Genomic DNA, 18,478 nt, shown 5'->3' on the forward strand with positions numbered 1-18,478 from the left:
AAGTCTTATGGGGCGTTCTCGGTATGCAGTGGTTAGTACCTGTCAAAAATAGTGCAAACAAAGAACAACCAGTGAACCAGCATCAGGGTCATGCGTGCCAAGGCTCATTGATACACGTGGGGAGCAAAGGATAGCTCATATGACTCAATCACACAGAAAAAGTACTGTAGCTAAAACTGCTAAAAAACATAATGCTGGACATGATCGAAATATGTCAGAACACACAGTGCATTGCACTTTGCAGTGTATGGGGTTGCATGGCCTCCAGATTCCCCAGATCTCAATCCGACTGAGCATCAGTGTGATGTGCGCAAACACAAATCCAATCTATGAAGACCATACTTCACAACTTGCTGGATCTGCTGCTAATGTCTTGTTGTCAGACACACAATACAATAAAGGGGCACCAGACGACTGCAGCTCCTTGGAGTTGTCTGGGTACACTGTTCCTACTGCTCTTAGTGCTGCAATGTAAAACATTGCAATTTTATAGAAACTGTGATATTTGCGTTGCAGCACTAAGTCAGCCCCTAGTGGCTGTCACTCAGACAGCAACAAGATGCGCTTCCAGAGTCTGATTTAAAGGGCACTAGGTTCCCCGTCAAATAACCCAGCGCCAAGGGATACCAGGGCTAGTATCGGGTAAGTTTCAAATAAAGGGGTATTAACCCTTTTTGGACGGGGAAGCCACAAGGGAGGGGGCATGATTGCATTCCTAACGCTATAGTATATCCCTTTAATAATACGGTTTTCCAAAAATGCAAGAATGCTACATGCTATACACTTGAGACTGGAAGGCTACAAACTAATATCCTATCAAGCAAAACAGAATAAAAGGCACAAAACTTAACAGCCAGTAACTAAAGGTATGAAATGATACAGTGGGAAAATATTGTATAACCCACTGACTAAAACATACTTTAACAATCAAGTTATGTCGATACTCATTAACACAGCACAACCACTTAGGGGGTCTTTGCATTCTTTTGCAAAGAACCAATATTGTGACAAGTCTGTTTAAACTACTCTTAAACAGTTTGATCCCTTGAGGTAAGAGTGCTACTGTCACTATAACAACTTAATTTAGATGAAGTCGTTTTGGTGCCTGGAGTGTCCCTTTAATTAAGCATTTTTGTGTATAGATCCTGCCCTGTAGTCTCATTGCTCAATTCTCTGCCATATAGGAATCTCTAGCCACATCTCTTCTGGCTGTGACTCACACACACTCCATGAAAATAAAAAGGTTTTATTTTTACTGTAGTGTTTAATTTAGAAGTTCTTGCACTGTCAACAACTTTTATCACACACAGGAGTTTGCTGCAAGTTCCATTAGACAATTAACAAAACAGTGGATAAAACACCATGCAATGAGGGAAAGTTAAATATTTTTTAAGCACGTGTGTGGGGAGACTGAGCAAGCCATACGAGGTGTGGCTAAATTGTGATTTAACACCTAAATGGCTAAATAGACTACAGGGGCATGAACTATACACCAAAATTACATTACTACACACAAACTGTACATCAAACAGGGGCATAAACTATACACTAAAGATTACGCTAAACCTGTTATATTGTACCTAAAAAATAAAAATAAAATTACCATAGACAATTAGTTTTGTCTTTGTCTCTGTATATTTCTTACACTCTAGGCGGAGCTACAGTGTCAATTCCGCCAGCCATCACCAGTGATGGCTACAAGGAATTGGGTATGTCTACGGAGGATCCCATGTGCGATAATACAGCAGTGAGGTCAGCTCCTCGCGCTGAAATGCCAGGAGCTGAAGACGATCCGCCACAACAACATGGCAGCGTCCATGATGGACAGGTTCAGATAAGTAAATTTCACATTTACCTGTCTCCCCCAACCATTGGACTTTGCAAATCTGGCAATGCCCCCAGACGGTGATAGTGCTTCTTAAAGTTGTAGCCCGACCTGCTTGTCCGTGTGTGGTGGTGCTCTACCATTAGACTTCTTCTGCGTACCTTTCTCCAGGGGGGCGGGCAATGATGCTTGGTTGTTCATCGCAGTTTAAACTGCCTGGTGGTCTAGTAGGGGTTCTAAATCCAGTGGGGTTAAACTTCTAAGTTGTCCAATGGGGAACATTTGGTCTGCATATTTAGTGGGTGCAGAAGACAGTCATTCCTTTGAGTTTGAGTACTCAGTGAATCAGATCACAGTCTGGGGAATGTAGGGACCATGCAGAAACACTTCCTGTTTTCTGCACACAAAAGAAATGCAGACCACATGTTCCCTCCCTTGGACCTGACATCCTGCATCAGTAGTGAAGGCAAGGAGCAGGACAAAAAAAAAATAGAATAAAACAAATTACAAATATAATTTGAATATAGAATATACAGTAAAAATTAATATCCTTGCATAATATTTCAACTAGTCCACATCTATATTGATTATATTTAAAAAATGTTATGTCACTGCAGAAAGTGACTTGAATGAGGATAAACTATTGACAACTTTCATATGTATATAGGCATATATCTAAACAAATAACACATTGTTTATGCATTGTAAATATGCTTAAAACAAGTTTGCACTTAAAGGGATCCTTTAAGAAACAAGCACTACTGCTTATCGAAAAAGCAATGAGACTTTAAATGCCAGTCCCCATTTGTGTTAGATCATTTTAGATTTGTTGGACAAAAACAAGGGTCATCTCAGCACCCAAAGTTCAGACCCTCAGCTGTAAAAGTGACATAGAGAAGGATTCACAACTGCATTATTCAGCCTCATAGGTCATAACATGCAAAGGCAGTCTGATCACTGGGCTAAAGCACTTAATAAAAATGGAGGTATAACACTAGACGACTCCTTGTCCTAGTTAACATAGAGAAAGATGTAGTGGCCATGGTGCTTGAAGTATATCTAGTTTAATAGAAAAAAAATAACTAGAAAATGTAAAGTATCTGAAGTATGCTGCTGCTTCCTTTTTGGGGACTGGAAAGCCCAAACTTCTACAGGAAACCAATGTATGTATCATAAAATGCCAACACAAAAAAACAAACAAAAAACAAACAAACATGCACATCAAGGAAATAGAGTTTCTTATGAAGAAGAAAAAAATAACACACCACACACTACCACCTGTATCAAATGACAAAGTAGAACACAAACACCAACACCAACACCAACACACACATTGACACAAACTTAACACCCACAATCACTGACATTTGCACACATGCTTTTCATGACACATACACTCACTAGAGCATACTTCCATTTCAGATCTTAATTTTCTTACTAGTAATTGTACAGACAGACCCCTTTACTGGGTCAGTACTGGGTGTGGTCATGCAGCCTGCTGGAAGCTGATCCCCTCACTCCACCTGCAACACAGTCCTGACCAACAGCTAATGAAAAAGGGCCATCACAAATCAAATGATCATTCCCAACTTGAACGTTGTGGCACTACAAAGTTAAATCTCCCGGCTTCCCACTTGGCCAGTACAACCATGCCAGTGAAAAACAGCAGGTGTTTCACTGAGCTGGAAAGGGACACGTGCTGCATCTAAAATGTTTTGCCGTGTCATGAATTAATCAGCCTTTGTCGAACACATGGCCTCCTTGTGCTTGGAATTGTGGAATGCCACACTTACAAATGCAAGGGAAAAAACTAACAAAAAATATATGGATACAATGCTGTCTATAGATTTGCTAACAATGTTAGTATTACAAAGGTTAACTATATGAAAACACTTCCAACATTAGGAAACTAAACTCCCTTTTTGTCTACTGCTCCATTCTTTAGGAAAATTGTCAGCAATTATGTTTATCATAGGATCACAATTATTACTTCTAAATTAATCTCTTACAATGCAAAATGCCACTCACTTCATCAAGTGGTTTTGACTATGCAATAATCGTAATAAAGTAATAATAGACCCTACTTATTGCAGGACGGGTGTTTACAAACTTCTAGAAAGAATTATTGAAAAGTCAACCTGATTTTGCTCGTTGATATTAGTTTTAGGAGTTTGAGGAGTTCTGCTCTAAGATAACAAATGTGCTGGGCCTACTGCACTCTATACCCCTTCCTTAAATAACATTTGCTATATTCAAATTATACAGGGACAGGAGTCATCACATCTTATTGAAAAGTAAGCTGCTAAACTTGGCGACTGTACAGTGACAGAGAAAACAGACTGAATGAACTTGTTTACATACAATGCAAATGCACCATGTATGTGCATACAGTTACAATTTTAAACATTCCCAGGACAGATACAAATATAAGAATATTTGACCATTTCTGAACTACAATCACACATACTCTATGCAAACAGAAGCTGCAAAAATAAACTAGGATCACGTGATTTCCAAAAAGCCTAAAAATACCTAAAATTATATGTTGGCATTACTATTATAACTGTTGCACTTTTGCTACAGCTCGGTTTCAAGGGACTATCCCAAATGGGGGCAATAGGGGGTGTTATGGATACCGATAAGCAAAAATAGATGCAAAAACATTTACAGAAAATTCTCATTTTGTTTAATATAGTCTTATCCAAGTCAGAGTTGCACAATTAAAAAATATACACATAAAAAATGCATATTCAAGTGACCATGTAGTTATGTTTAGAATGTTTTTAATTGTATCTGCATGCATACACATATGCAGATATAAACTCTAGCTAACTGGTATGGCCAGGAAACATATGTTGATGGTATAATTATTTTCAGCTTACTGGATAAATGTTTCTGGGCATGTAGATACAGCATCCAAAAGAACATACTGGGAGCGCAAACAGACATGCTAAATCAAATAAAAGCTTACTAAAATTCACTACAGGTCAGCACAGAATTTACACATTTTTCTCCTGTGTGAAAAGATTTTTATTGGGAGAGGCAGCCCTTAAGCAAATAGTTTAAGAATTAGCTTAGGCAAACCTCAACAAGTTGAGAAAAGAGCTGGCCATCAGACAGATGTTGTCAAAGCAGCAAAAGGCTTCAGGCAAAACGAATCTCTGAGCAAAGAGCTGCATTTGAATTTGCTCTACTGCTTTGCCGGTTATGACTCCTTCCTTTAACTCTTTTTTTTTTTTTTTTTTTTTTTTAAGGTTAAAGAAAATGTACAGAACTTCTACGTATGTGTGATGGAATCCCACGTAAAGAAAAACCTACCCACAATACTTTGGAGAGATGCCCACTTTACCAGTGTGAAACAAGACATGTAAATATAGTGGTCCTTTCTTAAATAATTATGTCCTTTAATATACAAAATAACAACCTGAACATGACTTTATGGCTTATACTATTATCTAATGCATTAAAAAAAAAACAAAGGCCTGTCAATGTGAAAGAAAAACTGCATTATCAAATAAAATCTTTAAACAAAATGCAACGAGACAACCGTTGAAAATAAAGAACTTTCTCTGAGACCATAATTTGATTTAATATCCTTAACTGAGGTTTTAGAGATCAAAGTCACTTAATGGCATGTTTAAATGTACTTACCAGGGTCTGTGCTGCCTGTGATGAAAGCTTTCCTTCAAAATAAAGTACAGGTTACAAAAGGTATTTTCCTCTCACTGCTAGGTAAACGGCAGATAGGATCATCTCATAAAATGGCAGCATTGTTTAGCCAGAATAAAATTTGTGAAATGTGCAGAGCAGAGGTGGATTAAAAATAAAAATAAGAAAAAGAATAAAATTGCATTCTAAAAAATGCTCTTGAAATTCTAGGAAATAATGCTGGCATCTTGAGTCATGGAGCTGCAGTTGTTTCAGTAAGCAGTTACAGTAGAAGTAAAAATCCTGCCACATTCTTGCCTTTTGCATGAGAATTTTCTACTAAAACAGCTCAGAATAGACTGGCAAGCTTCTCCTTCCCAAATGAAAGCTCAAATGTCTGCTCCAGCAGAGAAATGAACCAGGTTCCTAGCTTGCTGAGTGAGTGACAGTATTGCCAGCCAATCAGCTTGGGTTTTCAGAAAAATCACCCTTTAATTTATTCAAAAATTAGGTCATATGACACTATTTGAAATGCTATTGGCTTACAATAAAAGTAGTGTTAACCTTCTCAGAATAAGGCCACCCATCCATGCCTCCTTTAAGATTGTAGACACCTCTTGCCTACAAGCATAAAAGGAATATTAAGAAAAGCTACTGAATACTGTAAACTTACCAGAGAATCCCAAGAATAAAAGGGCCGGAGCTGAGTGATCTTCTGAGCTTTCTTAAGAGAGCACTGAGGTATCAGAGACAGTTCATCCAAAGAAGCATCTTGCAGGAAGCTGAGTATTTTAACTTTGTATGTCTCCTCCATAATATCATCACTGCCAGTGTTGTAGTCTTCATCCAGGCAGCTGCCTGCATCCGAAGCCGACTCCTCATTCTCATAGTCCCCTGTGTACTTTTTAATGCTGCTAGCAATTTTTTTACTTTTAATTTTTTTCTTAGAACCATTTTGAGTTGTATTAGTTTTCTGGTTCGATTTCCTTTTGGAGCTGCTTTTGTGAGTTTTTTCTTCATTTCTGGATGCTTCTTTTTTGGGAGCATTTTGCAAGCCATCTGTGTATATAATAAATGCACATAGATGTAGTAAAAGGTATTATACAATTAAAAGACAGTTTTGGTGAGTTTTGTTTTTATACAGTTTAGATTTTTTCCTATTTTTTTGTTTACAAATAAAGCAATAATATAAGACTATACAAGCTTACTACAATTTATATTCTTTATAAATGTATTATATATATATATATTTTTTTTTTTTTTAATTTTTTATTAGATAATTATCCTCTCATTTAGTACATTAGAATATAATGAATGCTAAAGAAACGGTCTGTAAACATGTCTAATATAAACTAATATTACTTCTTACATTCACATTCTATATAGTGCTATACTGAAAAGTATTTTACTTCCCCATATAATGCATGTGGCAAATTGTAGGAAAAGAAAAGGTATGTTGTGTCACATGCTATGGTCCCAAAAAACACACACTTGCCTGGTAATCTAACATTCCCTCTCTTTTACTTCAACAGCATGGGAGGGACTATGCAAAATTCCGAAATCTTAGCCCCTCGTGCGCACAAGGTGCCTGACACCCTCCTAGTCTGCACAGCTCTGCAGGCACAAAAGATGGGCATCTCAAATGTTACTAAAATATTTAGTATAGATCAATATTCGGTTATGGCATCAGTTAATCTCCTTCTAGAAGGTTGTGCAGCTAATTACTGAATTTGCAGAAAACAAGTTAAACTATTTTTAAAAATATTATATATATCTACATATCTCTCTCTCGATATATATATATATATATAACCTTGTAGGAAAGCACTCACAGGACTTGATATGGTTCAAAAATAGTGCTTCTTTATTGTAGCAAAAATTTCAAGTAGAAAGTCAATTTAAATATGACCCTTTTAACTTCAAGGGAGATATATTTAAAAAAACAAAACAAAAAAAAAACACCTTAAGGATCAATAAAATATCTTAATTTGAAATACAAAATACACCCCCTCTTATAGGAATATGTTTGGAAGCTGGGTTCACTATTGAAGGCTGTGCAGGTCCCTAACCATGCCAGTAGTATGAAAACCAGACCAAGTGAGCCAAAACAGAGCATTTTCTCTAGAGTCAATTGTGAATGGTTTGTTTACTAAATAGCAAACTACGGTATGATAGTAACGGTCTTAGTGGAGGAGAGTTCTACAATCAAGTCAGACGGGGACTTGTTCCAGCGCATCTATTTTGGCCTACATTTCAGAAGTAAGAAATCAGCTCAGGCACACCTCGCTAGTTAGTGAATAATCCCCAGTACAGAATCAAGTACAATCAGTTTCAATATTGGATGTATTTTTCCCACTGCAAAAAAAAAAAAAAAAAAACTATAGGGCAGCAGAGACAGTCTGCAATACGCTAAAGATACTAAATCTGTCAGAATAAAACTTATGGGAAAATGGATGCCTCAGCAGAGTGTGGAGATGCTGAATGCTCTCTAAAAGCATTGGAAGGCTCTCCACAGCACCTCAAACAACCAGTCCTGTTACTTCCGGGTAGTTTAGCTCAGTGGACAGACAACTATGAATGTTGTCTCAATTCCAACAGGGAATGCAATGCTGCCTGAGTAAATTGTTAACTTTTTGTGTTTCTACCAATGGGAGCTTTATGGGTCCCAAATCAGTGCAGTAGGCACTGCATTTTTTGTTTAGTTTATAAATCCTTCTGGTCTAGATCACCGAAATACACTGGCTGGTCATTCTCCATTGATCTCTGGGCATCAATGTACTCTTAAAGGGTTACTCTAAGCACCATGACCACTTCAGTGATTTGAAGTGATCATGGTGCCTGCAGTCCGTGCATGCAGCATTTCACTATGAAACAATGTGCATACAGAGTTTAACCTCTTTGCTGCCAGAGGTGTAATTCCACTTCCAACAGCATCATTTGCCAGAATTCCATTCATTGCTGAGAGAAAACAGTGGACTGTACAAAAGCTGGATTCGGTTACAACCAATGGACCCTTGGTACCCAACAGGACAAACCAAAGGGACATCCCACTGTAGAACATTATCGGGGAACATAATGCCACAAAGGTACTCATAGGATCAAAACAACTACAGCAGACTGTAAATATTGTGTCCATTTGTATTTTATAACAGTGGCCTGCAGTGTATTGTACTTTTTACCCTACAGTGTAAAACATTACAGTTTTTGAGTAACAGCAATGTTTGCCTTCAAGGCTTAAATGAACACTTCACTGCCCAAATGGTCAAAAATAGATATATAAATGTAAAAGAAATCTAAAAAAAAAAATTTATATATATATACATATACATATATACACATATATGCATACACACACACACAGTTTAGCTCATATTACTCAATGAATAAATGCATACATTTTTCATGCATGTGTTCATTGGGGCTATATCTTAAAAGAGCTTGCATGTGCTGCAGATCTTATGAATGGCAGCCTATGCTCCCACAGCACTGACTGCTTAATACGTACCGTAACTTAATTCAATGCTTTTCAATGGGGAAGCTTGGATGCACTCACTGCACATGTGCATCAGGTCCCCAAAGGTCTTCTATGAGAAACATTGGATTGGACCAACTATGGAAGAAAAGTTTTAGGTATGAAAAAAAAATGTGACTTTTAAAGGACTATTAAGCACTATAACCAACACACTGTAGTGGTTATGGTGACAAGTGTGCTTGAAGCCCATGTAAGTATCTAAACAGTTTTACAATGTTTAGTAACTGTTTGACTTCTTAACTGGGCTCTGCTTGGTTCCCAGTCTTATAGAGCCATAAGCACTCTGCCTGAGCTAAGCCCAATGGTACAAGGCTTATTGCATTGGCTGAGAGAGCTGACTCTCTTAGCCAATAAGCTAGCCCTGCACATCCTGTCTTAGATCAGAAGAGCTAAAGAAAGCACCTAACAGCACCAAACGGAGAGTGGCAGGAAGCGGTAATTGGCAGACCCTAGGTAAGAAGTCAAACTGCTAGCAGCTTGGGAAAGGGGAAACTTACTGTAGTGGTTACTGTGCTTGGAGTGTTTTAAGGCATTATGGCCTTTCACGTGACTCAGAAAATTGTCTGTGTATATTCACAGTTTAATAAATAACCCTGAAATAATCACTAGCCCTGCTAGGGTTCCAACAGAAATCTGTGTTGAAAAGTCATTAAAATATTGAACAGAACGCAAATATTTCAGTCCAAAAAAAATTACAAAAAAACTTTTTCCATGAAGGTGAAAGGCTTAAATATTTCTATTTTCATAGAAATTCACACAATAAACTATTATAGAATCACTCTAGGCCATTCAACTTCACTTCAGTTAAGTTGGTATGGTATTTGGAAGTCTTGACTGTTAGAGTTCATTTATTTTTGGATGTTTGTAACAACACCTATCCATCCAGCTCCTCTGCCTCCATCTCTAGTCCTAACACGGAGTCGTTTGCTTCATGTGCGGAGAGCGGCAGCTGATGTTTTTAGCCCATCACTGGTCACCCATTAAGAGAAATACTTTAGAAAGTTATGTATCAACCAGAACCCAAGGAAAAGGGAGGCCTAGAGGACAGCACCATCAAGAGAACTTTGGGGTTAAAATGTTTGAAAACCAGCTTAACCCCATAAGGCAAGATGGCATCCAGGAACTCCAGACCCCACAGTGACTTCATTGAGATTAAGTTATGATGGCCCAGATCAGTCTTTACACCAAAATGGATATTGTGTAACCTCAACAAAATGTCTCAAATTTAATTCCAGATAAGTGGTTTTAAAGCGGATGTGAATCAAACACAAGTGATCCTGAAAGAATTAGATGTCCTCAGGTAGAAAGACAATATCAAAGACTAACCTTTTTTTTTTTTTTTTTTTTTTTTTAAAACATGCATGACCAAAATGACATTGTGAATAAAGAAACAAATAAAGAATAAAGAACAGTCAAGCACAATCATAAAAAAAATAATCTTTATCTTCACAAAATTGAAAAACAAAGTTCCAAAACCAGCAATAATAGTAAAATAAGATTATTCAACACTTCTTGATGCAGCATTGCTAAACCAGTGCCTAAAAACAGGTAATGTTTTTCGGCACTCCAGATCCTTTCTTGTTTTTTATCAAACCGAAATATAAAGTCTCTTCTAAGGACATTTGTCAAACCCAACACAAAAAATACTGTGTTTGGTACCAGTTAAGGTACACTCAATTAAGGATTGCTGGATTGCTTATAAAACAGGAATAGACATATTAAAAAGAGTAAGCTTGTTCTAGCATTTAAAAATAAACTTTATACTTCTTACAAGCCCTTTCTATTAAGCAGTATGATTGTGATGCACAAATAAGTGTTGTACAAAATAAAACATGGATCCAGCATTAAATTAAATATATTTAAAAACCAATTATCGTGAGGGCACATCAGTCATAGTTGAGCCCCATTAACACTTACTGTAGGGGTCATTCCTGTTACTTAGGTAGGTTTGTGTTTATTACACCAATGACACAGGTGGCATTCTCACCATTGCAAGCATCAATGCTGAATGGTAATGAGAATGTTTATCACAGGAAGTGAGCAGGCATTAACTCCTGAGTACATCTTAAGAAATGCAGAGACGATCTAACATTATTCCTTAGGGAAGCTCGCATAAGTTCCCCAATAATCTGGTCTTCCGGTGTCTGGAGTCAAGCCTCCAGTATGGATTTCTTTTCTTTTCTGTACTTTAGCTATTGCCATCGCGGGCCCCTATCACTGAATCTTGATCTACTAGCCTGTTTTTTTCTACTACTCTTCTTTGAAAAATTTATTGACCAACTCAATAGTCCACACTGGCCTTGAAGCACTAAAAAGACTGAGGATAGACCTGTGATCATAACCGTTTCTCATCTTTCCAAATGCTTTTGTTAAAACAGGAGTTGTTTGCTTTGTTCAACCAATCATGCCCAAAGTTTCACCCACACCCTCTCAGTTAGTGGTATAAATGCTAGTTTGTGTACATCCTTCATGTGTATGCGTGCCACAGCAATTAAAACATGGCCTCTGGCCCTAGGAATAATATCTACATCTAATCATAAAAATGATGAAAAAAGCCATTACAGCTGGTATAACAGCTGCGTGCATCAACTGCTATTCCAAGGCCTGATAGCTTAAACTGCTGTTCGTGGTTACAGGATGAATCAGAACCAGTTGCCACTGCAACACAACCATCACTAGATCTGTAGGAAGAAAACATCCCACCCATTTGTCACCTATGTTGGCAGGAAAGTGGAAGCAGCACATTTACTTTGCCCTGAACCAGTGATTGAAGCAGAATCCATATAAGTGATTTATCAGGCCTCGAAGGAGCTAGTATTGTTATTTGTGATGAAGAAGGATTAAGGACCACATTAAATGACCACATTAAATACTGCACCTTTAATGCAATCATCACCAAAAATATAGAAAAAAGAAAAATACTAATTCACCAGCACAAATGCACAAATGCCCAAATGGGTATTGTGCCAGGAAAAAGACGTACAACCCTGTAAAAATGTGCTTTATGATTAAAAAAATAAGTATAACATAATTTATTAATCAAGCTAAAAACTAAGTCTCCTTCCTACTAGGTACTCAGGTGAGGTAGGTATAAATATCTATCTCAAAAGCTAAAGTAACAATCAGGGATGATTACAATAGAGGTATATAACCTACTCTAAGTAAGGTAAAGAGGGTGTCAACAAAGACACATAGTAGGTATCTGGCAGGCATAAAGACACTCCATCTTTACACTACACAACCATAGAAAATCTGGAACCTCTCTTTCTATTACTCCATACTGACAACTAAGTGCTACCTAAGTAGAATCCCTGTTACCATAGCATAGAGCTGATGCCTACCAACACTACTAGTCCTATAGAGGGACTAAATGGATGAATAAGTGCTAACACCAACAACCCAAGTGCATGGTGAAAAGGTTAAAATAAAAGAGGAAAAAGCACGACGCGCGTTTCGGCCTATCGAGACGCAGTCGTCAGGGGCAAATACGTATTAGGTAGCACTTAGTTGTCAGTATGGAGTAATAGAAAGAGAGGTTCCAGATTTTCTATGGTTGTGTAGTGTATAGATGGAGTGTCTTTATGCCTGCCAGATATCTACTATGTGTCTTTGTTGACACCCTCTTTACCTTACTTAGAGTAGGTTATATACCTCTATTGTAATCATCCCTGATTGTTACCTTTAGCTTTTGAGATAGATATTTATACCTACCTCACCTGAGTACCTAGTAGAAAGGAGACTTAGTTTTTAGCTTGATTAATACATTATGTTATACTTATTTTTTTAATCATAAAGCACATTTTTACAGGGTTGTACGTCTTTATCCTGGCACAATACCCATTTGGGCATTTGTGCTGGTGAATTAGTATTTTTCTTTTTTCTATATTTACAATTTCTATTAGGGTTACCCCCTGTGTACCAGTACAACCCGGTGACTTTCCGTTTTTTTGACTTCGGGTTTTTTGGGGGGATACCTGCCCTTCTTAACCCAAGCCTGGGGTTGAAGGGAGGTACCCAACTGGACCCGGAGTCTACCTTTAGACAATCACCAAAAATATGTAGCCATTAGCATGCTCCCTGTATTTCTGGTTCTTATAAAAGGACACCTTTGAAGAGCAGTTCCACTATCTGAAAAGGAGCTACACTGGTTATGCACTAGAATCCCGGTCTTGACTAGCAAACATGACCTGGGACTGACCAGGGCATTGGCACTGCAAATACCAATAGTGTTCTCAAGATTTACCAATGCACAGATTTTGCAATACAGCCTCCAAATTAGATTGATAGACCAGATTTCAGAGTGTCTGGATGTAAGTGACCTTCTGAAATTCAGAACAATATGATGGAAATATGCAAGGGGCAGGGATTATTAAACACAATTGGAAGGTGACTGAAGGGAGGGCAGGCACAGTGTTCTCAGAAGAACCTCATTTTAATAGTAAGCCATTTCTAAATGGTTTGATACTAAAAGAACACTCACCACCATAACCTCACATAAGTTTTTAAGTGTGCAGGAATGTCCAGGCTCCTTCATACCTTTTGCTAACCGCAAGGTTGGTTTCCAGCTGCCGGGAACCTCTTCTTCCCAGTACCCTTCATTTCTGCGGATGCTCTCAGCTTTGCATGACTAAGGCCATTTAGGCTTAAAAGTCGTATTTATTTCCATGTTCCATGTATCCGATGAGCACAATTAAATCTGACTATCGAGCACCTACATTATGCATTGCATTGTAACTCTACTGTGGGGGGTCGCAGATCCCTCTTTCACAGAGCTACTGCCGGGGTGCTGTTGATTCGAGATCAGTTACCTCTTGGAGTGCAGTGTTAATTTTGTCAACTAACAATTCTAGACAACTAAAATTTTTAACTAAAACTAAAACAAGGCATTCTAGGTAACAACCACTATAGCGAACTGCAGATATAATATTACTAAGAGTGTGCAAAAAAAAAAAAAAAAATACAGTAAAGACAAAAATGCACATCTTAGTGTGTCTCGCTAAAGTCTAATGAATAACTAGAGAACATACAAATATCTTTTATAGATATAAAACATGAACAGTAATATGTAACTGTCCCATGAAATAATAAGGATATCAATACTTATGTAGAAGGGTTGGATGTTCGTAACATCAGAATCTTTGAACAATTCACTCATTTGCCAATGTAAACAGACAGTCAACAGATAATGATAACAACTAAATGCAATGAGAAGACAAATGTGAAAAGAAAACAAGGAAAAAGCCTGCCAGTTTTAAGGATCTCACATTTCCCAGTAAGAAAACAGTAAAACATTTAGCATTACCTTGATCATCTTCTGCAAACAGTTTTAATGCCTCAAGTGCTTCATGAAAAGACCAGTCATGCTCTTGAAGTACTTCTCTAAGCTCCTATTAAATAGATAAACAAAAAACTGTCATATTCACAGATAGCATTTATTCAATTAGTTATGGATGTTAAATTCTACAAGCATGAAACTGTAAATTGTTTGAAATGCTTCCATGATAGAAATTAACTTCCAGATAATGACAAACTAGGTTGTTTTTTCCCCCCCACATTTCAGGTAACCGATATTCCATCAATGGAAAAAGCACAATAACCACTATAGCTAACTGCAAAGGTTATGGTGCAAAGAGTCTTTGGACATGCACCAACTAATTATGCCAAGAAGTTTGAGCACAGTTCTGCCAATTTACATCTTAATAATCTAATGTGAAATTAAACCTTGCCAACTTTGAATGGCAATAACAGGTACAGAGCACTTGGTTAAAGTTTAGTCCGGTACGGCCAGTCTTTCATTGACACTTCAAGGTGGACAGGTTAATGCAGAAGTACATTTTTGCATTAGCAAATTATCTTAGCTGCAGCAGAAGAACAGGGCTGTAGGTGCTGGGAAAGCCCTGATTTTTGTCAAACTGAACGCAATCAGCTAATTAGTTTCTCATACATTTCAATTATTTTTAATACCTGCAAAAAATTATATATATATCCACACACACATATATATATATTATATATTATATATATATACACACACACACACACACTGTATTTTTCCATGTACAAGACAATTTTTCCTAAAAAAAATAAAAAATAATTTTGTCTAAAATTTGGGGTGGTCACTGCAGGAGTTAAAAAACAACAAAACACTTGTGCGCAATGCCTAAGCCAACATGGCGCCTGCCACATTTCACACACATACCTGGCTTTCCTCCCGCCGATTTACTTCTGAATGCTGTGGCACGGAGGAAGGGGTCCCTATATGCGTGGGTGCTGCAGCAGACATCAGCACTTACCACCAACGGAGCTCCTGAAACATGCCACACTATAAAAGGAGCAGCCATATTAGGGTATGCTTTTCCTAAGCTAGGTCTTGCTTTCTGATTTATATTCATGGGGGAGGAAATGGGGATCAGGGAGCAGAGTGAATGCTACTGTGATGTCCCAGTATGTCCTCACACCACCTGCTGTATTGTGGGAGTTGTAGTCTCCCAGCATGCACTATAGAGCCATTGACTTCACAGAGTACCGTAGCACAGGGGAGGCATGAGAATCAAGTGTGTTGTTCTCCTCAGAAGTTGTTCTAGTTGATGTTTTTAAATATTTATTTCTTAATTTTAGGCTAAAAAAAAAAAATAGGGGTTGTCTTATACACTGAAAAATACGATATATATATATATATATATATATATACACACACACACATACACACGATATAGAGATATATATATATATATATATATATATATATATATATATATATATATATATATATATATATATATATATATATATATATATATATATATATATATATACACACACACACACACACACACACCTTTTTAGAAAATATTGGCACTCCTGGCTTTGTAATGAATTGTTCCTTTATTGTCAAATAGTCAGTAAACGTTTCAGTTTCTCCTTGAAACTTTCATCAGGACACACACACACACACACACATATCCGTTAGACTGGTAAAATCTGAATTAGTATACAGAGTTGCTATAACAATGCATTTTGCAGGCATCACAGCTACCATTAAACTTTTTATTTTTTTTCGCTGACTGTGATGAGAACACTTGTTTAACAGTTTCACAAGGTCTACTTGTTGCTCCTCATTGACCTCATATTCATGTGTGTTAGAGGTACGCATTTTATTTTCCTAGTTTCTACCCACACATAAATATTACCTCAAAATCTCAGTGTGTCTTGCAAAGTGGCTAGTGGACTTCTCTATTTATTTTACTTTTTTTTCGCAACCAAACACAGAAGGGCAGATTCTCATATAAGGGAAGTCTGGAAAGATTGATGTGCCATTTGGGAAAGATATTCTCCTTTGTACTGCTCAAGTGCTTTCCTTAGCTAGTCCTCCCTGACTTCCCTCTACCCCCTGCAAGGGGTAGTTAAGTTAGCTGAGGGGGTAGTCTGGATGTAGGAAGAGCCTAACCTCATTTCTGGATTACAGGTAATTTTTTTGTGTTGAAGTGTGGGAGGCATTCAATGCTCTACAATAATGCAGAAAAAAATAAATAAAATCACATAGTAGCCCACTGGAGGAAGTTTATTAACCCCTTAAGGACCAAACTTCCGGAATAAAAGGGAATCATGACATGTCACACATGTCATGTGTCCTTAAGGGGTTAAACCGCTAAAGCTTTGTGTGTGAAAAGTGTGTCCCCTTTTTTAATTTTTTAAAAGGTACATTTCATACTTGAAATTGACACTTTTATAAATTAAAATGATTGCATCCACCATGCTTTTCAAGCAGAAAACAGGTCATGTTACTTCCTGGTTTGGTTAGTTTAGCCGCACTAAACTCAGGAGACAGCAATTGCCCAGGGCACTTGCCTTGCAAAGACTTCTCATTGAGCTGCATTGGAAAGTCTGTGATTGAACGGTCACAAAGTCTAGGCAGAAAAAGATGGCTTGCAAATGCAGCAGACAGGTTATCTACAGCTTTTACAAGTTGGTTTTAGATATAACTCCAATGGGGAAAAATGCTTAATTAAATACATGCAAGTTCATTTGGGGCATATCTACTAAACTAATTTTTTTTTTTTTTTTTTGTGCTTGGGCAGTGGATTGTCCCTTTAACCCAGAAAATGTTCCATTGTTTTATCTTTTTGAAATTCACCTTAGTTTTACTTTCATATGTAAGTAGGGAATACTTTTTTTTTTCATATGGAGAACATGATCTTTACCAATGGGGAGAGCTTACACAAGCTTCTTTTCTACTTGCCAAGATAATCTAGTGCAAACTTTGCAACTCACTTCACTGAGAAGATTTCTACAATCAGGGAAGAGATGTCCAACCTCTCTCCCTACCCTTCCAATACATCACCCAATCCCACTGACTCCACTGTTCTATGCTCATTCGCACCTACCACAACGGAAGAGGTTTCTGCTTTGCTCTGGTCCTCCCGCCCCACCACCTGTTCCCTCGATCCTCTTCCCTCATATCTCATCCTGTCTCCCTCTCTTGCTCTTCCTCTCACTAAAATTTTCAATCTCTCCCTTTCCTCCGGCACATTTCCTTCACCCTTCAAGCACGCAACTAGAACGCCAATTTTGAAAAAGCCCAACCTTGACCCCAACTCCCCATCTAACTACTGCCCTATATCGCTACTGCAGTTTGCCTCCAAGATCCTTGAGAGAGTTGTGTACGCGAGATTGACAGACTTCCACAAATCCAACTCTCTGCATGACCCGCTTTAGTTTGGATTCCACGCTCGTCACTATGTTTAAACAGCTGTGACCAAAGTATCCAACATTTAATCGCTGCTAAATCTCGGGGTCATGACTCTCTCCTAATTCTCCTTGATCTTTCTGCTGCCTTTGACACTGTTGCTCATCAACAGCTTCTTTTCATCCTCTGTAATCTCGGTCTACAAGATACTGCTCTCTCCTGGTGTTCCTCCTACCTCTCCCAACGCTTTCTCAGTGTTTCTTTCTCTGGCTCTGCCTCTTCTCCCCAACCCCTCTCTGTTGGCATTCCCCAAAGTTCTGTCCTTGGTCCCCTACTGTTCTTCATCTATACTGTCTTCCTTGGTAAACTCATCAGCTCTTTTGGCTTCCATTATCATTTATGTGAAGATGACACACAAATCTACCTGTCCTCTCCTGATCTCTCTCCATCCATCTTGACTCGTTTCTCTGACTGCCTCACCGTGATTTCCAACTGGATGGCTGCTCACTTCCTTAAACTCAACCTGTCCAAAACAGAACTTCTGGGTCTTTGCTCCCTCAAGTGTTGCTACTCCCGTTTCTGTCTCCCTCCAAGTCAATGGTGCCACCATCAACTCTACCACGCAGGCTCGCTGCCTAGGTATTCTCTTTGACTCCAACATTCACCGCTCATGTCCAGTCGATCGCCAAAGCCTGCTGCTTCCATCTCAAAAACATAGCCTGCATCCACCCCTATTCAACACCAGACACGGCAACAGTGCTGGTCCATGCCGTTCTTTCTTGCCTTG

The 18,478-nt window shown here is 38.1% G+C and overlaps 1 protein-coding gene across 2 annotated transcripts in view; it reads right to left on the reverse strand.

Moving 5' to 3' along the window:
* The window catches only part of SMARCAD1 (SWI/SNF-related, matrix-associated actin-dependent regulator of chromatin, subfamily a, containing DEAD/H box 1), a 107,825-nt gene that overhangs the window by 52,441 nt on the left and 36,906 nt on the right, over nucleotides 1–18,478 (reverse strand). Inside the window, exons 8-9 of one of the 2 annotated variants that reach the window (XM_063458621.1) lie at nucleotides 14,308–14,392; nucleotides 6,147–6,532 (exon numbers count right to left, since the gene is read on the reverse strand). In XM_063458621.1, coding sequence (XP_063314691.1) covers nucleotides 6,147–6,532; nucleotides 14,308–14,392 — 471 coding nt within the window. Of the gene's footprint in view, nucleotides 1–5,476; nucleotides 5,642–6,146; nucleotides 6,533–14,307; nucleotides 14,393–18,478 lie in introns of those variants that run through there. The other variant, XM_063458623.1, reaches the window with a different exon arrangement.

This window comes from Pelobates fuscus, chromosome 6 (assembly GCF_036172605.1).
Source record: "Pelobates fuscus isolate aPelFus1 chromosome 6, aPelFus1.pri, whole genome shotgun sequence".
Taxonomy (NCBI): Eukaryota; Metazoa; Chordata; class Amphibia; order Anura; family Pelobatidae; genus Pelobates; species Pelobates fuscus.